This window comes from Crocodylus porosus, unplaced genomic scaffold (assembly GCF_001723895.1).
Source record: "Crocodylus porosus isolate Cpor-Errol unplaced genomic scaffold, CroPor_comp1, whole genome shotgun sequence".
NCBI classification, from domain to species: domain Eukaryota; kingdom Metazoa; phylum Chordata; order Crocodylia; family Crocodylidae; genus Crocodylus; species Crocodylus porosus.
This window is the reverse complement of record NW_017728886.1, coordinates 223,659,434-223,685,857: the sequence shown is the minus strand read 5'-3', so window position 1 is coordinate 223,685,857 and position 26,424 is coordinate 223,659,434. Positions and strand designations below refer to the sequence as shown.

Here is a 26,424-nt window from a genome sequence, read left to right as displayed (position 1 = left end):
TGGGTACTAGTGATCCATGCTTTCAGAAAAGTTCTATTTTTAAATCAAGAGACCATAAATGTAAAATGTATAAGAATAGAGATTATAACCTGGTCATCCCCTTCCCAATCTAGTGCTCTAATTGCTAAGCTACAGAGGTAAGCTCTGTCTTGCCTGCTAATCTTCTATCCTCCTGATGCTTGCACTGTTGGCTGCACAATTGCTCATCTTCAACAGGCACTAAAGGGTACCCCCCTGTTCTATTGTTTAGCCAGCTGGTTAAGGCACTCTCTTTGGCCCAATCCTTGATCTGTCTTGGGTCACTCTTGATAGATAGGCTGTTTGGGAGCAGCCCCAGAAGCCCACAAAGAAAAATATTGCTGAGAAGCTTAAAAAAAAAAAAAAAAAGATAATCACAAGCTCTCTGGATGCAGCATAGCAACAGGAATGTGAGCTGATAAGCAAGAGCGAGTCACCGCACCTTGAACTCACTAACACAGTAATAGTGCTGAAAAGAAAAGTTGCATGCTTGATGATAAGGAAGATGCTTATGCATAAGCACTGCTCAAAGCCTTTTATTGTGTAGCTAGGCATGCACACTAGAAGTTTTTAACTAACCATGGGGGTTGAGTCAATTAGGTGTATAATCTGTGATGTGAAACCGTCTATATAAACTTACTTACTATTAAGGAGGAGGGGCTGGTTCTTGGAGGAGACAGGCCGCTCTCTATTGCTGTGTGCATGCTTCAATAAAGAGCTTTGAGATAAGACCTTGCTGGTGTTGCCTGTCTCTTGCAGTCAGACAACGGACCTGGGAAGTCTGGGTTAAAGTTCCTGACAATTTTGGCACCCCAGATGGGACTCGTCTGACTCTACGGTGCGGGATTGGACTCTGAAGCAACGCAGTGCGCATCCTCAGACTTTGAGGAGCCTTGCCCGGTAGCTGGATCCTGTGTCGGTGATAAGGCGTTGTCCCATGAACCAGCTGAAGCCCGTAGAAATCCAGCAATGTCAGCCTGCCCTTTGAGCAGGACCCGGTTGGAACTAGGTGAGTGAGCGCTCGGTACAGGGAAATGGGACAAGACTGCAGTAAATGCCTGGGGGATGCCCCGTTGTCTCTCACTCTAAGAGATTAGAAGGATGTATCCGGGACGGCTGGATTGTCCAAGGCTAAGATGAGAAATTTGTGTTGGATCCAATGGCCATCATTTACTTCTCATTTGTCCCTGACTAGAGACCGGCCGGAGTGTGGAACCTTTTCCACAGAGAGAATGAATTTCTTACGGGATATTTTGGTCGATCTCAGACTGGGACAAATGAATTATTTGTTTGTATAATTATAAACCAATGGAGGGATGAGTGGCTTTTGAAGCAGTTTGTATGGAAGAATCATGTAAAAATCCCCCGCCCTATGCCTTAGAGCCGCTCAGGGAGGAAGACGAATTTGTTCCCGTTCTCCCACCTGTCCGGCAGAGTAAGAGGGTGCAAGAAAAACAGGACAGGGAAAGAGTACGGAAAGAAAGGGGGGGCAGCTGGAGAAAGTGTTCCCTCACCTTTAAGAACACCAGCCAGCCCTCTTGAAAAATGGTTAGGGGGCACACCAAAAAACACACCCGGCCTCTTTGATGCCCCAGGAGGAAAGTAATGGATATGTGCATGATTGTCTGCAGGTTTTGGACCTAATTTCCACCCCTCGCCCTGACCTTCCAAAACCCCGACAGAGTTGTTTGTGGACGGCTCTGCCTTTGTCTGTAAAGGAATCAGACACTCTGGATACGCAGTTACTAATAGTGAGACTGTATTAATAGGAGAGGCTCTCTCACCCGGAGTGTGCGCCCAAGCAACAGAGTTGAAAGCCCTGACTGCAGCCTGCCTCTATGTTAAAGGAAAGAGTCAATATTTATACAGATTCAAAATATGCTTTTGGAGTGTGCCACGCCACGGGTGCAATTTGGAAGGAACGGGGTTTTATTACCTCGTCTGGAGCACAGATCACCCACGGAAAAGGAAATTGCTAAGCTGCTTCAAGATATTCAGGCTCCTAAGGAGATTGTAGTGATACACTTAATAGTAAGTAAGTTTATATAGACAGTTTCACGTCACAGATTATACACCTAATTGACTCAACCCCCATGGTTAGAAACTTCTAATGGCTTGCGAAACAGAAGCTTATGTAAAAGCCTTGCAGCAGCATTTAGCAACATTACAACAGTACTCAGCGCAGTCTCAGTTTTACCATTGTGGGAAGCTGTTCATTCTATTTCACCAGGTGACCCGGTGCGGATCAAAACTTACTGAAAGCCCCCACTTCAACCTCAGTGGCTAGGACCGTTGGAGACCATCCTGGTGAGCCCCACTGCTATTTGGGTCAAGGAACTTCCCACTTGGGTTCATCATACCAGAGTCAAAAGAAACCTCGCTAGGGAACCCGACCTGGTAAAAGGTTCCCCAGAAGCAGACGGTGTTGGACTTTGAGGGAGCCACGCGTGTTCACCCCACCGCAAACCGGGTGAATCAGAAGCAGATGACCTCCATGTCTGGGGCAAATAGACTGCTACCCCTTTAGGCGGCCTGAAGCTCAAACTCAAGAAAACCCAGACTGGTGCCCATTCCCCAAAGGATGGCCACGGAAAGTCGCCTGAGGAGTCAGTGGACTCATCTGTCTATTGTTTATTGCTTTACTTTTTTAGTGGTTAGAATAACTAAGGGATACGAATATAATGCCTTTATTCACTTTGCTCATGAAATGAAAGCCCGTATGCCAGCTCTGAACAATACCTCACGTTGGGTGTGTTCCTTAGTGCCAGTAGATAGCCAGAGAGGTCTCCCCGTGATTCCCATTCCCCTTAGCCCTATGAACATGACCTGGACCCCATCCTAAAAGGAACCCACAGGTAACCATAATATAACCTGGGCTGATGCTGAAATCTAAGTTAGCAAGTACCTCACGGTGGGAAAAAGACCTGGTGAATAGTGGTTTTTGGAGATAAGAAAAGTGTTGTTGAAAATCAGTGAGTGTAAAGCCTACTTTAATGAGACCCATTTTGAGAGCACTAGGAGACCAGGGATATCTTTGGAAGATGGTCAAAAAAGGGCTAAGTCATATTGGTATAACCATCCTGGTGAGGACCATTGCCCTATTGATGGGGAAGTTTGGTATTTACATGATAATAGCAATCCCGGAAATGTAGAGACATGAGCTATAAACTACACAAAGATCCATTCCGCTACAGCTAATAGTTCAGAAGGGCAGCATGCAGTCCACCTCTGTTCTAATAATTCCACCCTTCCTAGCTTTAAAAAACTCCCTGCCTGGACTGGTTGGTACACAAAGACTAACAGGTCAATAGTGTCCCACCGTGCAAATTCGTCTACTAAGCCTCCCTTGTTTGGGGTATATTGGGTGTGGGGAGAGAAGGCATACCTAAGTTTGTCTGTTTCGTGGAGTGGATCTTGCTACTTAGCCTAGTTAGAGCCTCCTATATTGTATCGAGACCACCTTCCCTCTGGATGGTTACGCAATGTGCGAGATGCCAAAGATGATGTTGACCGGTCTCGACCCTTTACTTGGAAAGTGCTTAATGATTGGACTGGAACTTGTGCCACCCTCTTTTTTGCTTGCAGAGGGGCCACTTACCGCATAGGAGAGGGTGTGATGAGAATACAGGGAGTGTTAGAAACGTTGGCTAATACCACTGCTGAAGCCCTCATAGATCTAGCTACTGAGCAAAAGCAACTAAGGCAAATGGTTCTTCAAAATAGAATGGCCCTAGACATCTTGCTGGCCTCGCAAGGATGAACATGTGCCTTAATAGGACAAGAATGTTGCGTATATATTCCTGATGTTTATAATGCCACCTGGGAAAGAGCAGAGCACCTTAAAGAGATTGCAAAGGATCATGGAGGGAGGCAATTGAACTGAAGCTCTTGGGGGAGTGATTTACTCAGCTGGTTGCCTAATATAGGTGGGTGGCTACATAATTTGCTTAAAGGTGCTGTTGTTATTATTTGTGGGCTTTATTGCTTTATGTAATCATAAGCTGTGGATGCTGTGTGGGTGCTCGACTATGTAAAAGGGGCCCCAAGGTTAAAAGGGCCTATCATGTAATGAACCCTAGATACATGAATGGATATGTGTCCCAAGAGTCCCCTCTTCGGGTCTTCTAGGGACAAAGTGGGAATTGATAAATAGGATGTTTGGGAGCAGGCCCAAAAGCCCACAAAGAAAAATACTGCTGAGAAACTAAAAAAAAAAAAAAAGATAATCACAAGCTCTCTGGATACAGCATAGCAACAGGAATGTGAGCTGATAAGCAAGAGCAAGTCACCACACCTTGAACTGACTAGCATAGTAATAGTGCTGAAAAGAAAAGTTGCATGCTTGATGATAAGGAAGATGCTTATGCATAAGAACGGCTCAAAGCCTCTTATTGTGTAGCTAGGCATGTGCATGAGAAGTTTCTAACCATGGGGGTTGAGTCAATTAGGTGTATAACCTGTAACGTGAAACTATCTATATAAACTTACTTACTATTAAGGAGGAGGGGCTGGTTCTTGGAGGAGACGGGCCACTCTCTATTGCTGTGTGCACGCTTCAGTAAAGAGCTTTGAGATAAGACCTTGCTGGTACTGCCTGTCTCTTGCGGTCAGACAATGGACCTGGGAAGTCTGGATTAAAGTTCCTGACACTCTGAACCCTAGTCCTACCTTCCAGTATCTCTGCTTGGTGTCATCTGCAAACTTGCTGAGGATGCGCTCTATGCCACCTTCCAGATAACTGATGAAGACACTAAACAAAACCGGCCACAGGACTGACCCCTGAAGCACTCTACTTGATACTGGCTGCCAACTAGACATTGAGCCATTGATTACTACTCTCTAAGCCTGATGCTCCAGCCAGTTTTCTATCCACCTTACAGTCTATTCATCCAGCCCATACTTCCTTAGTTTGCCTGCAAGACTGCTGTGGGAGACAGCCTTGCTAAAATCAAGGTACACCACAATCACCCATCTCCCTGCATCCACAGAGCCAGTCACCTCATCATACAAGGCAATCAGGTTGGTCAGGCATGACCTGCCCTTGGTGAATCCATGCTGAATGTTCCCAATCACCTTTTCCTCCAAGTGCTTAGAAATGGATTTCTTGAGGATCTGTTCCATGTTTTTTCCAGAGACTGAGTCAAGGCTGATTGGTTTGTAGTTCCCTGGATCCTCCTTTTTTCCCTTTCTTTAATATGCGTACTATATGTTTACCCTTTTCCAATTGTCCAGGACCTCTCCTGATCACCAAGAGTTTTGAAAGATGATGGCCAATGGCTTTGCAATCACATCAGCCAACTCCCTCAGCACCCTCAGGTACATCTGTCCCTGCCCCTTCCGGTCAGCTGACCACTGGCAGGTGTGGGCTGCTAACCTGTTCTGGCTGCCCTGGTAACCAGCAGCTGGGGCCCTTCAGCTCACCACTAGGGCTCTGCCCCTGGCAGTTTCAGTCCTTTAAAGGAGCAGGGCACCCTTGTGCCCTGTGACAAAGAGCATGGCCCCTAGCCGGCCACTCCAGCATTTGCACCAGGAAGTTGTCCCCAATACTCTCCAAAAACTTCCTGGATTGCCTGTGTACTGCTGTAATGTCCTCCCAGCAGATGTTAGGTCGATTCAAGTCCCCCATAAGAACCAGGATATGTAATAGGGAAACTTCTGCTAGCTGTTTGAAGAAAGACTCATCCACTACTTCTTCCTGGTCTGGTGGTCTATAGCAGGCCCCCACCACAACATCACCTTTGTTGCTCTCCCCTCTGATCCTAACCCAGAGACTCTCAACAAGCCTACCTCCAGTTTCATACTGGAACTCTGAGCAATCATATGGCTCTTTTACATAAAGTGCAACTCCTCACCACATCTAAAGTACTTGCCTAGCTTTCCTGCTAGGTATCGTATTATGAAGATCTTTTCCCATCATTTCCCAAAGTGAGAGAAACAGACTAATGTTGAGTACTAAGGTTTGAAAGTTTTCTGCAGGTAGATATCTAATCCTTTCAACAGGGTGGGATTGGTCATTTTTAAAAAAATTCTTCATGAAAAAATCTTTCACAAGTTCAGAAAATATTGCTGCATTGAGCAATAAAACTATGAAAGCAACTTCTAAAATTTGGGAACATAAGTGTTTCTATAAAGCAGGTACTAGGAAGCATATTTACAAAACGTACTTCACGTTAAAACTGAATTACCTGTGAAAGTACTTCATTTTTCATATTAAGTCAAAGCTCATATGGCAAAATGGAAAATACCTGGTAGTTGTTTTGCCTTTCAAATTGTTTGCATGGTTTTTAGAAGACAAGTTAACTTTACGATAAGTAGGGATCTTGCTTCTTTTAGCCACTTTTTTGTTGTTCTCTTTTCCAATTTCACACTCGCTTTCAGAAGTCAGATCTGTGTCTCTCTTAGCCTTAAGAACAACTAGAGGAGCTCCACTTCTTGAAGAATGAGACACCTAAATAACAAAAAGCAACAAAAATTCTTCTGAAATCTATTAAAAATGGACTAAGTAATTTATAAACATTTTCTTATTTTTGAAAGATTACAGTCTATGAAAGGGCATTAGCACAGATGTATCTTATGGAGATGCCAAAGAATATAACTCAGTGACTTTCTTCCCTCCTCACCAACCAAACTATTTTATTACTTTAAGCTTTCAACAAAAGTGCCCGGCTAAACCTGAAAGTCAATCGTCATGGTGCTCTGTGACCGGTGGGGTCCCTCAAGGCTCTGTCCTTGGACCTGTATTGTTCAACATCTTCATTAATGATGTGGACACTGGAGTCAGAAGTGGACTGGCCAAGTTCACTGATGATACCAAATTTTGAGATAAAGCATCCATACCTGAGGACAGGAGGGCGATCCAGGCTGACCTTGACAGACTCAGGAAATGGGAGGATCAGAACCTGATGCTGTTTAACATGGAAAAATGCAAGGTTCTCCACCTTGGAAAGAAAAACCTGCAGCATCCTTATAGGCTTGGCAGTGCTAAGCTGGCTAGCACTATGGATGAAAGGGACTTGGGGATCATGACTGACCGCAAGATGAACACGAGCCTTTCATATGATGCTGCAGCTAGTAAAGTGAGCAAAATGCTGGCTTGCATCCATAGATGCTTCTCAAGTAAATCCTGGGATGTCATTCTCCCATTTTACTCGGGCTTGGTGAGGCCGCAGCTGGAGTACTGCATTCAGTTTTGGGCTCCACAATTCAAAAAGGATGTGGAGAAGCTTGAGAGTGTGCAGAGGAGAACCACGTGCATGATCAGGGGTCAGGAAAACAGACCTTATGACGAAGGCTGAGAGCCATGGGGCTCTTCAGCCTGGAAAAGCACAGGCTCAGGGGTGATCTGGTGACCACCTGTAAGTTTATCAGGGGCGTTCACCAAGATCTGGGAGAATGTTTGTTCACTAGAGCGGCACAAGGGATGCAAGGTTGAATGGTTATAAACTCCTGCAAGACAGTTTCAAGCTGGACATAAGGAAGAATTTCTTTACTGTTTGACCCCCCAGGGTCTCAAATAGCCTGCCACAGATGGTTCAAGTACCTACTTTGAACACCTTCAAGAGAAATTTGAATGTTTATCTTGCTGGGATCCTATGAGCCCAGCTGACTTCTTGCCCCTGGGGCAGGGGGCTGGACTTGAGGTCCCTTCCAGCCCTAATGTCTATGAAATCTGTGAAACAATGCAACACAAAGAGGAGGTCCAGTTATATTGGCAAAACAGTACATGCAATCGCACATAACTGCTTATTGATCACTCTTTGAAATTTCTCTCATTAACCGCAGCAGTTATTTACCATAGAAATAATTAAAAATCCATAGCTGCGGCAAAAAAAGTTCTCAGTTCTCAAAAAGGAAGAAAATTCTTTTTCCAAACCTTCACCTATGACCCAAACTCAAGGTTCCATGTTTCCAGAACAACATAGTTGCTATTTAAAACAAATACACATCAGATTAACAATGACATTATCTACAGCAGAGCAAAGATGGCATGTCTGAGAGACAAACACTTCTAAATGAAAAGCAGTCTGTGATCACCTAATATTGACAGAACATATTTAAAAAGATTAAAAGGTTTTAAAGAAAATATGTTTCAATTTACATTAAAAATAAAATGTGAAAAATAGGAAAAAATTAGAAACCTAAATATAAATATGGATATAAGGGTGCATCCTTTATGTAAGCAAATGATGCATGCGTCTGGCTTAGAACTATGTCTAACAGCAGATCCAAGCCAGCACCAAGCTCTCATCTTTTACAGAAAAATTTGCTGATAACTGGAGATGTGTGAATTTAGAAGGATCTTTCATTTAATTTGGTATTGAAATTTCTACCACCTAATGTAGGTATCATCTACAATTTTTTAAGTAGGCTATGTTGTCTTGTCCTCTACATAGTGATAGTCTCAGTTTCTTCCCAAATCAGTGTATAAACATTAATACAAATTTAATTTCCCCACTGCATGCCAGGTAGTCAGTAGAGACAAGCTCTTTCATTTAGTTTTTATATGGGTACACTTCATTTTATAAATACATAATAAAGGCCATGTTTGTGGAAACCTAATTACCTTTTGCAAAAGCTGTGAAATTTGATCCTCTAATTTTCTTATTCTCATCTCACTGGGTATGCTATTAAGTTTAGCTCTTTCTGGTTCTGAAGAAGCTGGCTCTGTAGAAGAACTGCAGGTGCTTTGCACTGGCATATTTCCACGTTGCCGAAACCGAGCCAACACTTGGTCGATGTGAGGTGTGATTACTGGCAAGTCAATGCAATTCTATTTAAAAAAAAGAGTTGCATTACTTTAAACAAGTGTATCCAACATGGGAAAAATAAAAATGTATACCCTAATTTATACTTGGGAGGAAGGTTAAAAGTACCTGGTTATCATTTAATGGGGAACTGGATGAAGCCAAGCAATCTAAAAGGCCTTCTAAACATTGCAAATCTGAATTCTCTTCAGTTACATTTACTGGCTCACCAAATATATTCCTTCCATCTAGGACTGTTAGCTGGGGCAAAGTCTGTAGAATGATTTCTCTGTAACCTTCAAAGAAAAATGTTGTGAATGATTGCATTTCAACATAAATAAAAAAGATTTTTATCTGTCTGTAGGCATCCTACCATTCATTAAAAAAGACAATATGTAACATTAAAAAGTTACAAAACAAACTCTTAAGGTGCATATCCATATGGTAATACCATGTGGAGATATAAAAGCTAGCTGTGGAGCTAGAAACAGTATAGCAGCATTAGCCCAGTGAAATGCAGATTAATGCAGCTATCCTGCTTCCAGTTCTGGCGCTAACAAACGCAGCATGTTTTTTACCAGGCTCCAGAATCTGAGTTAACATGCTAACAACCAGCCCAGGGGATCTCTACATGGCACTACACTGCTGGGTACACAAATGTTGAGGCTGTTAGATGAGAAATTGTCCACAATGGATGTCTTCACTAGTGAACATGTTGTAGCTGCACATGATAAACCCTTAACACACTTGCTGCACCACTATTTGCACAATTAAAGTGGGAGAACCACACCAGTGCAAAACACACAGAAGTTTACACAAGAAATATATATTTTTTTCATTTTAGGTGCCTAAGTCTCATTTTCAGAAGTGACATGTTATTTTTGGAACTAGAATTAAGTATAAATCAGTCTCAAGTTATTTTAAGGTATTTAGGTACATATAGACACTTTGGCAGGATTTCCAAAGCACCCAGATGCAAGCCATTCCAAACATTGATCGAGATGCAGCGGCAGCCATTGATTTCAATAGGAAAGGTACAGCTTTCATCAATTTAAATATGCCTAATCACTTGCCTGCTCTTAAATTTGGCAATTGTAGTGTGCCTGCTCTCAGCTTTTCTTACTCATTAAGGCTCATTGCATTGCTTTTTGCATAACTTTATGTCCAGCAAAAATCTTGATACTGGCACTGTATAGCACTGCATCAAGAGCATTTTGTATGGGTTAAAAGGATTAACAACTCACTCCATATACTAGGTGTTTTCTGATCACCAAATGGACTCACTATACGTAGCTAGCCAACACTATATTTAATTTACTTGAAAAGTAAATATTTTACCTAAGACTCTTTACTCCTTCATAATTCATCATCAGGGATCCATGTTTTCCGTTTGCAGGAGAAAAACACAGATGCAAGCCATTCCAAACATTGATCGAGATTTTCTCCTTTAAGGGAGAAAACTGCAGGAAACCACAGGTTTCCCCTTGCAGGCTTGGAGAATTCCAGCCTGCAGGGGGCTGAGGGGAGCAGGTGGAGGGGAATCACAAGCAGGGGGCACCCACCATGTGCACGTGCATGCACACACATGCACACAGCAGCCAGGCAGCATGGTGCAAAGCAGTGGCCACAGGTAAGTTTATGAGGGAAGAGGGATAGGCGATTTGTGGCCAGACTAGCACAAGCAGGAGCTGCCTCTGTGGCCCAGCAGGTGGGATCCAATGCGGAAAGGCAGAATGGGGTGGCGAGACTCCTTGCTGGCACTGGGGTAGGCTTCCAAATTGCCTTAAAATAGTAAATAGATCAATAAAACATTATGTTCAACTGATACCTATATATGTGGTGGCATTTCATTTTAATTGTGGAAAAATGTGGATTTGGGGATTTTTAAATCAGAGCATTTTGGATTTTTAAAACAGAGAAAACTAGGATCCCTGTTAATCATGACTACTGCTGTTAAAGATGGACAAAACAAACCATCCTGGAATAGTAAGATTTTAGTCACTTACACATCATAGGTCAAGAACAACACCAGTCATACCCAGAACTTATTTAAAAGAGGTAGTCACTGGTGTTTCATATCCAAGATCTCTTCATTAACTATTTCAGTGCTGTCACATGTGAATCTAATAGGAGCCAACTTACACTTATAAATAGACTTCTTCTACACATTCTTGCATACTCTGACAATATCAGCTCCCCAGATAGTTCCCAGACCTAAGCTATGTACATATGCACAGGTTACTTATGTAAGTGACAGTGCTGAGCACAGGTTACTTATGTAAGTGACATTGTTGTAGTTGGGATGGTCCACAAATATATATTGATGGTCCAGGAACATTCAAGAGGCAAGGACTCTTGGGGGCAACATCTTTTATTAGACTAGCTGCAGTGCTGGGATAGACTTGGACAAGCATTGCATCTGAAAGTGTATCTACATCTATCATAACCATGCAGTTGGTGGAATAAAAAAAAAAAAAGGAGGCATAGCCTACAAAAATCCTTTCCTTTTCATGCAGTTGCTTTTTTGTATAGTACCTACACCTTTACCATGGTGTTTATACAGAAGTCCTACCCTTCACTTTATAATGAAACTGTCAAGTGCTGATTTAAATTTAAAATGTCAGTGTTCATTATTCTTGAATTATATGCCTCAAAGGGTGGGGGCAGGGAACAAAAAAGAAACCCAAACACAACCTGTTCTCCATCCCAAACAAGATCATCCACTCCCTTCATACAAAGAGAAATGTTCCCCTCTCCATTACCAAAAAGCCATTGGTTCTCTGATTAAATTTGTTCTATATTATAATATTGTTCAGTTTAAATACTCACATCTTTAATTTTTTCTTTTTCATCTAGAATGTTACAGGCTACATGAAATTATGAACTAACACAAATGATTGGTCATTTTAAATTTAGGCTCATCCTGTTCTTAAGTGGTATCAATGAACAGCGACATTTTGCTGTTGGAAAATTATGACTGGTACTTTAAGAGATGCATGCACAACTGAAGACAGCATCATGCATTTTTTTTTAACCTATCACACTAGCACCATCAACAGTTTAAAGGACAAAGTCACATTCTATTTATGTTCTGTCACCTCCAAGCGTGTCGGGAGGATTCAGTTACCATTCTACTGAGAAGGAATTTTTTGCTCAGAAGTTGTCAAACATGGTCCACAGTGTAGACTCCATGCTTGTTTCTCACAACCACACCACGCACACGTGCAACTAGAAGCCTGACTACAGGAATGAGTTAGAGCAGAAAAATAAATATTAGGAAAGAAACACTGTCTCTAGCTGCAGTATAGCATCAGACATCCAAACACAAGATGCAGACCTAAAGGCCAGCCACCAGTCAGGAGGTCACCAATTACTGCTTCCTGAAACATAGCTTGACAACTGCTTCTCTTGATACGAGAGTTTAATTTTTTATCAGACTTTAATAAGTGTAGCAAAAAAATTAAGATTGCTAGTATGATGCAGGCATATTTTATAAACAAAAAGGAAAAAAGTCCTTCTTCTCCCTGAGTACAATGTGACAAACTATGGAAGTCTGCCCCCAGAAATAGAGGGAGCTGATTTTCTGCCCAGGATGGAAGCACCCTGCATTGATTTTAGTTCCACTGTGCAGCAGCTGAGGGAGCCAACTGACTTTATGGCTCATTGTTCTGTACTCCACAGGTATTAAAAAAAGAAATCATCTCTCCTTTTTATAATCTTGATATTCCACTATCAAGATAAGATTCCTAAGGACGTGTTGTATGTGAGGCAATATGGTATTTCTGTAACAATTACGCCTGTGTTAAGGATCATATTTAAATATGATTACTGTCAATTAAAAATATAAAAAAATAGCAACAATTACCCAAGATTAACAATTCAGATAGCATATACCAGAGAGAAGAGGGATCAGAATTTAGATTTCTGTAAGATGAGCACTCTACTAAGTTGCAGAGTCTCTATCACAGATTTGCAAGGCACAAAAACTACTGACTTTTGGATAGCAAATAGATTATAAAGTAACTATACAATAAGTTATCCATACCTGTTATGTCACAGATTGGATTATTCTTTCCATTTTTTTCTAAAGTAAGACTAGTCAAATAGTTCAGTCCTACCATGCACTGGAATAAATGGTTAATGTTACTTATGCAGTTGCTATGGAGATCAATGTGACTAATCTTATGACTGGTTCCACCCAGGTATAGAAAACCTGTAAAATAAAGTGGGGAAAAGGGTAGAGGAAGAGGTAGGAAAAAAAAAGACAAAACAGTGATTTCCATTCTAATGAAGCAGTGATACATTACTTAAAAACCAATCTTTCTGAGATGAGTTAAACAGCAGTTTTCATTTTTTATAAAACCTCAAACATTAAAGATCCTCAAGTAAATGTAGCTATACCTCAACATTTTTGGAAATAGCACTCTAAAAAGGCTGTTAAAAAGGTTAAGAAATTAAACATTATGTACATTGTACCTTTCTAGCAACAGCTCCAGAAAGGTCACTTCAGTTTAACTGGTTAAGTCAGAGGCGGCCAGCCAGCAGCTCCGGAGCCACACGCGGCTCTTCAGAAGTTAATATGCATCTCCTTGAATCTCTGTACAACCACAGTGACCAGCTTCCAGAGCCATTAAGTCACATCACATGATGCAACTGCTCGCATATTACATATTACAGTGGCTCTTTGGTAATGTACATTGCTAAATTCTGGCTCCTTCTCAGGGTCAGGTTGGCTACCCCTGGCTTACGTCTTCTATGTGGGCACTTGCATGAGCTTGCTTCAGCAATGGTACTAATTTCCTGAGCTAACCACTGCTGTTGCAGTTGATAGCCTTTGAAAATAGTATAAAATACCTTACCAAATCTAAGTGTGATAATATTTTATTGCCAAAGCCACTTACCACTCAGATCATGTATACGGTTGTATGACAAATTCAGTTTTGTTAAATTAAGCAGTTTGTCCAGTCCTAAACAAAGTGAAGGAAAAAAATTAGTGTAAGAGCTTAAAAAAAAAAAACAAAAAACCACTCCCCAAAATCAACCCCCACTGCTTTCATAAGCAACAGGATAAGTAGTTTTGACAGGTAAAATAAGGAAGACTATCATATTGTATGCTACAAGTTATTTTAATGTCAAAAAGTCTACTGGTAAATATTATGGTGATCTCAAATTCAGTAAATACTTGCAATCTTTCCTAAAAGAAATTTTAATACAACTTTTAGAAAAGTTCATAAAACATGTGAAAAGAAAGAAAACCAAGATTAAGCAACTACTAACCCTCCACTTTTGTTATCAAGTTACAGGACAAATTTAGGGTGCGCAGATTAGTAAGAGCACTTAGTCCTTCAATCTTGGTTATTTGATTAGATGACAAATCTAAATGCTGCAAATTCCACAGGCAGCCAAGCCCTTCAATCTTGGAGATCTGGTTACAGTGTAGGTTGATTGTATGAAGTTCTGAGTTTAAAGATAGCTCCAACAAACTGTAAATTAAAATATCCAGTTTTAATTAAGAAGTCTTAAGGCAATTAAGTTAAAATACATAGGTGTAAACCTCAAAATAATTAGCATATTAAGACATGCAAATCAAAATCTTGAGACATCAGTATTATTTTTCCCCTCCAGTAGAACAGTATCTCTCAGAAAATCAAAGTAATCTGTTTTAGATATATGGTTCTCAAAATGAAAAAACTTAAAAATATTCCGCTGTATTTATGTACGTCTGATCCTTCCCCACAGAGTATATTAGAACCTGGAAAACTGACAGGTGTAGATCCCTTAGTTCCTGCAGAAATGAGGGTTGGCAAAATACCCAGGTGTATAGACAAATGTAGCAAACAACTGTGCAGGACTGCAAAGGGCCTACAGGGGAGTGAAAAAGCAGTGGTTAGACATAGATGTCCCATTTAGACAGCTTTGCAACTTATTCTTGAATCAGCAACCCACTGCAAAACTGATCTTAAGCAGTTTGATTCTATTGTACTCTGCTGAAGTGCATAGCCTTGGGATTAGGCAGACAAGGAATTTTTCCATTTAAAATGCTACCCATGTCCTTCAACCACCATGGCTTCAACCAACAACTCTATAGCCTTGGGATTGAATTATCTGCACTTAATGCTCATTGGCAATGCTATCAGTGGCATGGCACCAGCAGCTCTGAAACTGCCCCGCTCCAGTCAGTTTGAAGGCTTCTAAAGAGTAATGTTCAGGGATGTTACTAGAAGCCTTGGAGTCACTGGCTAGAAATGGACATCACCAAATGAAGTGGATCAGCTGGGCTGCAACATGCTGCAACACAACCGATTCATTTTACTGGGTGAAACATCACCTCTTGTCCTGTCCTTGATGGTGCAGGACAAGGGGCATTGTGATCTCCCCGCTTTCGTTGCCCAGCTAGACCTGCTCCTTAGAATCATAGAACCAACAAGTCGGAAGGGACCTAGACAGATCATCTAGTCCAACCCCCTGTCATGGGCAGGAAGGAGCACTGGGGGTGGCAGGGGTCATAAGGCCCCAGCCAGGTGCCTATCCAGTCTCCTTTTGAAGATTTCCAGGGAAGGTGAGAGCACCACCTCTCTGGGAAGCCTATTCCAGGCTCTGGCCACCCTTACAGTAAAGTAGTTCTTCCTAATATCTAACCTAAACCTATCCTCCCTCAGCTTGTGGCCATTGTTCCTGGTGACTCCAAGGGAGGCCCTGGTGAACAGACTTTCCCCGAGTCCCTGCTGGTAGCCCCTGATAATGTTGTAGGCAGCCACAAGATCCCCCCTCAGTCTCCTCTTGCGGAGACTGAAGAGATTCAGGTCCCTTGGCCTTTCCTCATTGGGCTGGCCATGGAGACCCTCAACCATACGAGTGGCCCTCCCCTGGACCCTCTCCAGGTTCCCAACGTCCCTCTTGAAGTGCGGCGCCCAGAACTGGACACAGTACTCCAGCTGCAGCCTGACCAGCACTGCGCAGAGGGGGAGCAAAACCTCTCTGGACCTGTTAGTGATGCCCCTGTTGATGCATGACAGGGTGCGCGGTTGGCTCTGCCTATTGCTTCGTCACATTGGTGACTCGTATTCATCCTGGAGTCAATCATGACTCCAAGATTCCTCTCTGCCTCAGTGCTACTGAGAGGATCAGCCCCTAACCTATAACCATAATGCTGGTTCCCTCTCCCCACGTGCAGCACTCTGCACTTATCCTTGTTGAACTGCATCCTGTTCAGATCCGCCCACTTCTCTAACCTATGCAAGTCTGCCTGGATGCAATCCCTGACTGCCGGTATATTAACTTTATCCCACAGCTTGGTGTCATCAGCAAACTTCAACAAGGTGCACTCCACACCCTTGTCCAGGTCACTAATGAAGATATTGAACAACACCGGCCCAAGGACGAGCCCTGGGGGACTCCACTGTCCACACCTTTGCAATCACGGGAGAGCAGGTCTGGCTAACTGGGGAATCCTGACTCCCTCACATATGGAGAGACACTTGAGATTTTCTGGAGTGCCTCTTTGCAAGCAGGGAATATAGGCAAGTGCTCAGGGGGGTTGAGAGACTCTCAAAACCTCAAAGCACCTGCTGGGAATGGCAGGAGAGGCTGCCTGTACTCTTCCACCACAGAGATAATAGATATCTGCTGCAAAAAAGCAGCAGAATCTATCATCACCTTTTGTTGTGCCACTGATTTTTGTCTGATGTGGCACAAAGGGCACTGATGTCTATTTGCTCACCATTTGTGATACCATAAACATATTTATGGCCACACAAATGAGACATCAGTTGACATCTTTTTCCACTCATTGTAGATATTAGGGGTGCACCGATAAAGATTTTTGGGCCGATATTGATGGCCAATTATTAGCAAGCCATATTGGCCAATACCAATCCATTTGCAGATGTGCAGCCTCACAGCTTGGAGATCAGTGTCCAACCGGTAAGTCTGTTGGGGGGGTACAGATTGAAGCCCCCGTAGTGAGGGAGTGGGGCTGCGGCAGGGACAGGTACTACACAGCTGGGTCAGGGTGGGGCAGGGCACAGGACAGAGCACAGTTCATCTGGGGGGAGTGGAGGCAGGGGCAGAGGCTGCACATCGGGGTGGGGTTGGGCACAGGATGGAGCCATGGCTCATCTGGGGACCACTGGGAGGCAGTGGGCTCCTGCCACTGTGTGCATCTGCAGAGGAGGAATGGGGCACGTGTAGCCCCCAGATTTGTATGTTGAGTAGAGGCAGGCTGCCTTCTGTGCGCTCTGGACCAGAGGCTGTGGCAGCTTCTTCCTGGCGAGGGTTTGGGGCTGTGCTTTGACTGGGCAGGATGGGGGGACTACAGCCACCCCAAAATTCTCTGTAGCCCACCCCATAGTACCCCTTCCAGTACCAATACTGCCCACCCAGCCCTCCCTACCGGGAAGTGGACAGTGCAACCTCTGGCCCCGAGTGCACAGCGACAGCCATCTCCCCCCTATACACACATCTGGGGGGCAGGTACCTCCCATGTCTCTCTCAGGGGTGCATGCAATGGTGGGAGCCCCCCCACCCTGCCATGGACGAGCCGTGGCTCCATCCCATGACCCACCCCACCCCAGCTGCGCAGAGCCTGCCCCTGCCCCACTCCCTCTCTCACCACAGGGGCCTCAATCTACCCTCTCCCCCATGCCCATTCCCCTCCACAGACTTACTGGCCAGATGCTACTCTCCAAGCTGCCAGGCTGCATTCCTGGGTGTGTGCATGCTATGGCTGTGCACATGCACATGGCATTTATTGGCAACATTATCAGCCACAATGGCCAAAAAAAGCTGACTGCTGATAATGTCAGTTTTCCTTTTATTGATGCCAATACAATATGGATTAGTAGACAGTTCTCTAAAAATACAGGCTCACTTTGCAGCAGTAACTAAAAACATCAAGAGAATGCTGGAAATCATTAAGGATAGAATCAAGACCAAAACAGAAAACATCATCATAGAGCAGTAAGGCTGGAAGGAACCTCTAGAGATCATGTAGTCCAGCCCCCTCCCTGAGGCAGGATCATCCCTATCCAAACCATCCCATACGACTCCATTATCTAACCTCGTCGTAAAATTACCCTCAACCCCGACACGGCACAAGACCGAACACCTAGGACTGCACCAATAAAGGTTTCTTGACTGATACCATTATCTAACATTTAACCAACTGACTGCATCAACCAATGCTGACTGATAACCAATATTGTAATAGTGCAATGACAGTTGCTTTGGCGCAGCTTTTTCTTGCCTCGCTTTTCTTTTCTGTAGTCATTTTTAGGAAATTGTTGTATTTGGTAACATGGCATCCCTTGAGGCACTGTATTAAGTGTGTTGTGTTGAAATCTCTAGTGGTGTTGCCTCCATGAAAAATATTTGCAGCGTGTACCTGCAGTCAGTTGTTCTGTTGTTCCTTTCAGTTACTTCATATTGCACTCCCCTGAGACATATTTACAGCTGACAAAAATCGCATGGTGCACACCACAGCAAATATATTCTTGTCTCATGGTTTATGCGTCACATCACTTCTTGAGTCAGAAGGCATAATTATCAGTAAACATTAACTGAAAACATTATCAGCTACCATGTTCCAAAACACCCAAAAGCCGATAACATCATTTCTCTTTTTAACAGTGCCAACCCAATAGCCAACAGTGCACCCCTACTAACACACTAACTTGGTACACGCAAAGCAGGAAACTACTGCAGCCAACGTCCTGCTTGTTAATATATGTTGAAAGGCCCCCGGACAGAGAGGCCTGCAACCACCACCCAACAGAAGCAGCATGGGGCTTCATGCTGCTGTCAGGTCAAGTTCATTGGGTAGATGTGATCGCTTTTATTATATCAACTGAATCATTGGAAAACAGTTCTTTGCAAGCTTTTGGGCACAAAATTCCTTAGTCGGGAGACTCTCCCAGTGCCTGAAGAAGAGTGTTTGTGCCCTAAAGCTCGCAAAGAACTGCTTCCCAATAATTTAGTTAGGCTAATACAAGAGATCACATCTACCCCCAAAAAAACAGACCAACATGGCTGCAACCAATGATCAGGCCACTGTGTCACTGCATGGTGCACCACACACAGTGTGTGCGACTGGTCTCACACCTCACAACGGAAGCGGTGACGTTTGAAAGGTGCAGACCAGCAGCAGACACGGCCCGGGGCACGCGCCCCTGGGGAAACCGCCTCTGGGGAATGAAGGGAGGCTGCCGAGGTGGGCGGATGAAGCCCACTGCTGAGACTCGCGGCGACCCCCGCCCCGCTCACCTCCGCACGCCCCTGTCCATGAAGCTGAGCTCCCGCGGGCAGGCCCCGTCCCCAGCCCCGGCCATGCCGCAGCAAGCCCCGAGCGTCACTCTGGCGTCTTCCACTTCAAACTTCCCTCCACTCCCAACGCCTGGAACGCCGGTCGCTACGACGCACAGCCGTAAACCGAACCGGTGCTCCCGAGCGAGGCCGAGCTCTGCGACTGGAGCGCGCCATCAAACGGCCGGGGACTGTGAGCATGCGCAGTAACAGCGGTTGAAGCTGCTACCCATATCCCGGCAGCCTGGCAGGGGTGCTTACACTGGCTCCCAGGCTACAAATGGGATACACCCGAGGGATCTGAGCATGCGCAGAAGCAGCAATGGCAGCCGCAGGCCGTGGGGAGGCAGCGTGGCAGGGGCTTTCACGCGGGCTCGCCAGTGCGGGGAGAGCAGGGAGACCTGCTTTATTGCAAAGGTGCTCATTCCAGTCAGTTGCTGCCGGCTGCCTCGGGGCGCTTACACCTTAGAGCTGCTGAGTGCTGAACCCCGATGTTCAGGTTTATCAGAATCAACATATACGAGATGGATAAAATTCGTATGAGACCATATCGCTGCCGCCCCCCCACCCTATTTGTTTCTGCTTTTTCTGGGGTTATTTTAAAGGAGCTGCATGTCACAGTCTTTGGCCGGATAGTGATAGAAGCCGAGTCTTGCACCATAATGTGAACCCAAGAGCTGAGGCTTTAAGGCAGTGCTTTCTAAACTTGTCCTCAGCATGACCCTATTTAAATAGCCCCATTTCCTCAACATAGCTCCTCACAACCCACAGCCTCCCATCCCCATGTCCCCATCTGCCAATGTTGAGACCCCATTTGGGGTCACAACCCACAGTTTGGGGACTGCTGCTTTAAGGAAAACCTCAACTGCTGTGAGATTCCAGCCAAAATCAGCAGAGTAGACAATACTGGGGGCTCATACTCACACAAACCTGGATTTCGGGCAATCACATAAGTTTTTACTGTCTTGAAGGTATAAACTGAAAGACTGATGCACTCACACCAGTGGATGCACCTGTATGTAAAGAGAGAACTGTACTAATCTGTCAAATAGTCAGACATCTCCCTAGCTCTGGCCTCTTGTCTGGAAAGCCTGCTGGCCAACCTCCACACCCCTTGGGAATAACAGCTGTCTCATTTGTGCATGGCTGTTCTCGAAGGCATGTCGGGGTCTAGATCTGCTCTTTAAAAATGCTGGCTCATTGTATTATGAGGAGTATGGAGAGCTTTAGTTAAAGGTGAATTTCCAGTTAATCAAAGCTTAGCAAGACTGGCAGGGGAGAAGGGAGGGAGGGGAACAGTAGGCATTTGCTAACTGGCTTTTTATTTGGCTGACAATTGCACCGGTGCCGTTTTCATATGCTAGACTGCAAGCAGCCCATTCTGGAACATAGACACCTCTTTATATCCTTGCTGTGCAACAGGAATCATAGAATCAGAGAAAATTAAGGTTGGAAGGGAACTCAAGAGGTCATCTAGTCCAACCCCTTGCTCAAAGCAGGGCCATCCTCAACTATATCATTCCAGCCAAGATTTTGTCTAGCCGGGTCTTAATATCTGATGAGAAAATGTAGATCTTCTGCCACAGATTTAAAAAACTTCATATGCCATCAGTTAGTTAGTTATTTCTTAGGTTCATATCCTGGCCCTATCCAAAAGGCAGAGAGTGACAATAAGCAAACAACCCACAGAATTCCCCACCCACACAACCCAAGCACTCCAAAGTATGCACACACAGTTTTTCCTTATGCCAGCTCATGCACACAAGCGTTCATTAATATTTTCCCTGAATCAAATGTTGAGGAGTTTGTGACCCCTTGCGGAGCTGTTCCCAAAGACACAGAGTTGCTGTCAGTCTCAAAATTCATTCAGCATGCTGGGCACCCTGAGCAAGCTCAGAGGCCCCGAATAAAACTGTTAGAGGCGATTTATAGTTTACAGACAAGATGCGCGTGCAGGTGGGAATTTTCCACTGTGAAAGAAAACAAGATATCAGGTCAGTGTGAGAAAACTTTTAATTGTTTCAAAACTGGTTTTTGGCTGCATGCTAACTAATGGGGGAGGAGGGGGGCTGCATTCTTGACTGTTTCAGGCCTTAAGGTGACTAGGCCTGTGTTTTGTTAGTCTGTCCTTGAAGCACTGAGTCTGCTTTATAGTTAACTTTTTACACTATTATTTATGGTCTTGTTAGTAAATTTCTACAATTCCCCCCTTTGATCCTGGCCTTTAAAGGCCGGGATCACTTTTTACTATACTTAGCATTTAAACGCTTTTGGCACTTTAATACTTTAGCTTTAGACATTTTAACACTTTTTTTTATGTTATGCATAGTATATTTGCAACATGTGGGTAATACAGAAGGTAGGGTTCCAATACATTGAATACAACAACAGGTTAAAATCAACAAACATTCAAGAGCAACAATAATAACAATGAGTTTGTGAGCCCATTGTAATTTGGGGAACCAGGATGTTAGGAGAGCCCATGCATCCTGTATACCCAAAGAGGTATTATTTGTGGTTATGGCGTGGAATTGACTAGCCATGTTTTGGATCTTATGAATATTTTTCAATACCTTTTCTGATTTATCTACATAGGTGCAGCAGGTATTATTGACTAAAGTACATACCTCTCCTTGATTAGCAAGAAGTAGGTCTAACACTAGGCGATTTTGCAAAGTAATATGAGAAATTTGAGTTACTTTAGTTTGCAGTTGGGTTAAGGCATCTGCGGTGTTATTAGCTAATACTTCCAGTGAGGCTGAAAGGTTTACAAGAGCCTTTTCAAGTTCAGAAACACCTAGTCAAGGTATGAACCATTGGGCAAAGGAATGGACTGGGGTAGGTCACTCAGCAAGAGGGTTGAGGCCTGCTCCTCGTTGGAACTGATGTGGGCGGTTTTGGTGCCACCCTTGAAGCGATGTGTTTGGGTGAAAGTGTTATGTCTGGGATTACTACGCCCAGGGTGCACGTGCCATACCAGGTGGGTGGCAAATGCTTAAATGCAATTTTCCCACAAAGATAATAATGCCCCACATGTACAGGTCCATTACCTTGCCATCCGAGAGAGGATGGGTTTAAGGTTATTGTTATATTACAGGCACCTGCTGTGGCATTTTTTACAAACACAGCAAAACTACCCAGACATGGCTTGCAATAGCACACAGAATTTTTAGGGAGGATTACTTTATTAAGGAACCAGTATTTATAGTACCACTTACTGTCATTATGGGTGCTTTTGCTAATAGAAGAATAATTGAATGAACCAAGGCCAAGACCGATGAGAGGAATACCTATGCTGGGATGCTTGGGTAGTCGAGTACACACCCAGTAGTTTGAGAAGTTTAGGTTACTTGCGTAGGAATTGGTTATTTTTACAAGAGCGCTATGAGGCCATTTTACATTTTGGTTAGGATTGACAGCTAGTAATTTAGAAGATGACACTTGCCAAACTGAGGTCTCCATTCCACTTTTGAAATAGAATGATTGTTTCCCGGGGTTAGTAGTTGTACTTTGGATGTAAGCTTGACTTGCCTCTGTGTTGGGGTCTGCACACCAACTTTTACTGCTATTAGTGTAATACCCATACAGCTTACATTGACCTAGGGAAGCATTGGACCTGTACATGACAGCGGAAGCCCCTTTAGGCGGGACTTGATTAACTTTGTTTTGAACTTGTTTGGTGTTAGTATACCCTAGTTGGGTGCCAGGATAGACTCCTGCGAACCGGGTGAGACTGCAGGGGCACCCGATTAATGTGGGCAGACAGACTACTAATACAAATGTACTTATGGCAGTACTTGCAAGGCACATATTGTCCATTGACTGTTGGATCTCCGCAGCCGAAGGGGAGATGCACGATGAGGTTCCGTTGTGGTGAACACTGCAGGTTTTACGTGTGTGTGATGGATCCATGAATTCCTTTCAGCGATTTTGATTGCAGAGCGGGTGGTAAGTAGGACTTGGTATGGTCCTTTCCACATTGGTTTTAGGCAACTTTTTCGTTGCGGAACATGGACCCGCACATAGTTACTGGGACTGAAGAGGTGTATCTTGCAATTAAAGGGTACAGGTTGCTGAACGGCAGCACGGTGCTGTAAAGAAGTAAGCTGCTTCTGCAAAGAAGTCACATAATGGGTTAAATTCTTATCCCCCGCTAGCAATCCTGTAGCTGGAGGAAGGAAATCATGGGTAATGGGGGGTGGATGACCAAACAAAAGCTCATAGGGAGATATTTTAACATTAGCTCTAGGCGCGTTTCGCGTAGCAAACAGTGCAAGGGGCAATGCCTCGGGCCACTTAATCTGAGTTTCCAAACACACTTTGCTTAGAAGGGTTTTTAGGGTCCGATTTGCCCTTTCCACCCCTCCAGATGATTGAGGGTGATAAGGGGTGTGAAGCTGCCTAGTGATTCCCAACCGTGTGTAAATTGTTTGTAAGACCTGGGAGGTGAAGTGACCTCCTTGATCTGAGTCAATGACTTGAGGTATGCCAAACCACAGAATAATGTCCTTTAGAAGTGCATGAGCGACTTGCTGATGAGAGGCATGGGTGGCAGGAAATGCTTCCACCCAAGGGGTGAGCTGATTTTGCACTACTAAGGCACATCTGTATCCTTGGCACCGGGGAAATTTGATGAAGTCTATTTGCAGTTGCTTAAATGGTTGATATGCCCAAGGTTGGCCTCCAGGTAGGGCTTTTCTTTTTGAGCCAGAGTTGAATGCTGGGCAAGTGGAGCAGACTCTGGTCACTTGTTTAGCCACTGCATGGATTTCAGGGGCAAACCAAACTTGGAGAATGGTTTCAGCTATGGCAGTTGCCCCATAATGACCTTGCCCATGGACTATTTGGCACAGGGGCCGCTGTAATATTTTAGGCAAGATGGGGCGGTTATTATTAGTGTACTACAGTTCATCCTTTGAGTAAGCCCCATAGAGACGTTTTCAGTTTTTTTCTTTTCCTTTGCACGCTTGCTCATATTCTTTTAAGGCTCTGGGTGTTTCCCACACAGGAGCAAGGGCATTGAGACTTAGGGGTTGCTGAGCAGCAGCTTTGGCAGCAGCATCTGTCCACTCATTTCCTTTAGCCTCAGGCATGCTCCCGCCGGTGTGTGCGGTGACATGTATTATGGCTATTTGGGTTTTTGGATGGCTTTCAGGAGCTCAGAAACCTGAGTGGAGTTTGCAATTTTTGCTTCAGAAGAAGTAATGAAGCCTTGCTGTTTTCATAATTGCCCGGTGGAGTGGCAAATTCCAAACGCATACCGACTGTTAGTGTATACATTTAAAGTCATCCCAGTTGCCAGTTCACATGCACGAGTTAAAGCAATTAGTTTAGCTGCTTGTGCAGTCAGCCGGGGAGATAAGGGCTTTGCTTCAACGATGTTGAAGTCAGTGACGACCGCATACCCAGTCCAACGAACTCCAGCTTCTATGTAGGAGGACCCATCCACATAGAAGACTAAGTCAGGATTGTTTAGGGGCACATTAGTGAGGTCGTCTTGGGGCTTTTTCATCATATGAATGACAGTGCAGCAGTTGTGATGTGGCTTTCTATCCTCGGGCTGAGGCAAAAGCGAGGCTGGGTTGAGGCTAGTACAGCATGAGATGCGCACGTTTTTGGCAGCAAGCAGAGTCACTTCATACCGGGCTAAACGCTAGTGAGAGAAGGCTTGAGTCTTTTTTTTAGTTATTAGGGCTTCAACTTCATGAGGAACCCTGACTTTGAGGGTGTACCCCATGAGCTCTTTCGCGCAGACAGCTGACTACCCCTTTTGCCACTGGATGTAAGGTGGCAGAGTAATAAGCGATTGGGCGTAGCTGAGGTCCCAGTTTTTGGGTTAGGACTCCTGAAGCTACTCCCCGTCTCTCATGGACAAACAACACAAATGGCTTCTTGTAGTTGGGGAGTCCTAGAGCAGGGCTTGTTATAGCTGGTGTTTAACTTAGTGAAAAGCATGGTCTAACTTGGGGGTTCATTGAACCACTTCAGGTTCTCCCTTCCAAGTGGTCTCTACCAGAGGCTTAACCATCTCTCCGTAAGCAGGGATCCATGGCCGGCAAAATCCAGCTGCTCCTAAAAAGGCTTGCATATGCCTTTTAGTGGTGGGCTTTGGCAAGTCTTTTATAGCCTTTACCCTTTCATCAGATAATTTCCGCAGTCCCTCTGAGATCACATGCCCCAGGTATGTAACCTTCTTTTGGCAATATTGTAATTTTCCTGGGGATACTTTATGTGCTTTTTCAGCTAATCCTTCTAACAGTCTTAAAGTATCCGTCTGGCAGCTTACCTGAGTCCGTGATGCTAGTAGTAGGTCATCTACATACTGTACAAGCACTGCATCCAAGGTAAGTATGATACCTTGTAAGTCTTTTGTCAGGATTTGGCTGAAGATAGTAGGACTCTCAGTGTATCCTTGGGGAAGTCGTGTTCAGGTTAAATGTTGTTTTCTTTTCTAAGTGAAGGCAAAAAGGTATTGAGACTGGGCTGCAACTGGGATTGAAAAGAAGGCAGCACACAAATCAATTACTGTGAATCGAGTGGCCCACCACGGGATGGAGGTAACAATAGTAGCAGGGTTAGGAACTACGGCAGTTCTGGGAATCACATAATCATTTATAGCACATAAGTTTTGCACTAAACAATAAATAGGCTTGCCATCCTTTCCTAATTTAGGTTTCCTGACTGGTAACACGGGGGGTATTGCAAGGAGACTGACACTCCACTAAAATCCCTTTCCTGATGTATTCATCTATAAGGGGCTGCAAACCTTCTTTTGCTTTTTTATTCAGCGGGTACTGAGGCACACAAGGTGGGACTCCCCCCTTGGTTTGAATAACAGCTGGAGTGGCAGACTTCAGCAGTTCTACACTGGTGGACTTTCAGCTCCACAACGTGGCTGGCAATCGTTGTAGTTCCACCGGTAAATTTTTCTTTTCCCCCCCGAGGCCAATGCCCCGGCGAAATAAGGCAGTTTGTCAATTGGGAATTTTAAAGTTATTCCCTCCAGACTACAGCGTAGAGTGGCCCTCAGCTTACACAGTAAGTCCTGTCCTAACAAATTCATAGAAGCACGGGCAGACAACAAAAAGGAGTGTTCGCACAACAAGGGTCCCACTTGGACTCGAGTAGGGGCATTTCTGCTAGTTTTGAACAATTCCCCCCCCCCACTCCCATCACATTCTCAGTTTCTTCTTCAATTAGACCTGCATGCTCAGGAGTTGTAGATAACATAGACATAGTAGCGCCAGTGTCAATTAAACAATCATATTGTTGCTCTCCTACCTGAATTGAGGCAACAGGGTTGCTCTTATTGCAATTTATAGTTACCGCAGGGCAGACTGGGTGAGGGTGGTCAGTCGGGTCA

General features: G+C 44.3%; 1 protein-coding gene across 2 annotated transcripts in view; it reads right to left on the bottom strand.

Moving 5' to 3' along the window:
* The window catches only part of LRRCC1 (leucine rich repeat and coiled-coil centrosomal protein 1), a 52,842-nt gene extending 33,624 nt beyond the window's left edge, over window positions 1-19,218 (bottom strand). Inside the window, exons 1-7 of one of the 2 annotated variants that reach the window (XM_019549917.1) lie at window positions 19,023-19,218; window positions 14,040-14,245; window positions 13,664-13,729; window positions 12,808-12,975; window positions 8,892-9,058; window positions 8,582-8,788; window positions 6,264-6,466 (exon numbers count right to left, since the gene is read on the bottom strand). In XM_019549917.1, coding sequence (XP_019405462.1) covers window positions 6,264-6,466; window positions 8,582-8,788; window positions 8,892-9,058; window positions 12,808-12,975; window positions 13,664-13,729; window positions 14,040-14,245; window positions 19,023-19,087 — 1,082 coding nt within the window. In that variant the 5' untranslated portion in view covers window positions 19,088-19,218. The remainder of the gene's footprint in view (window positions 1-6,263; window positions 6,467-8,581; window positions 8,789-8,891; window positions 9,059-12,807; window positions 12,976-13,663; window positions 13,730-14,039; window positions 14,246-19,022) is intronic. The other variant, XM_019549908.1, reaches the window with a different exon arrangement.
* Between the last annotated feature and the right edge of the window lie 7,206 nt (window positions 19,219-26,424).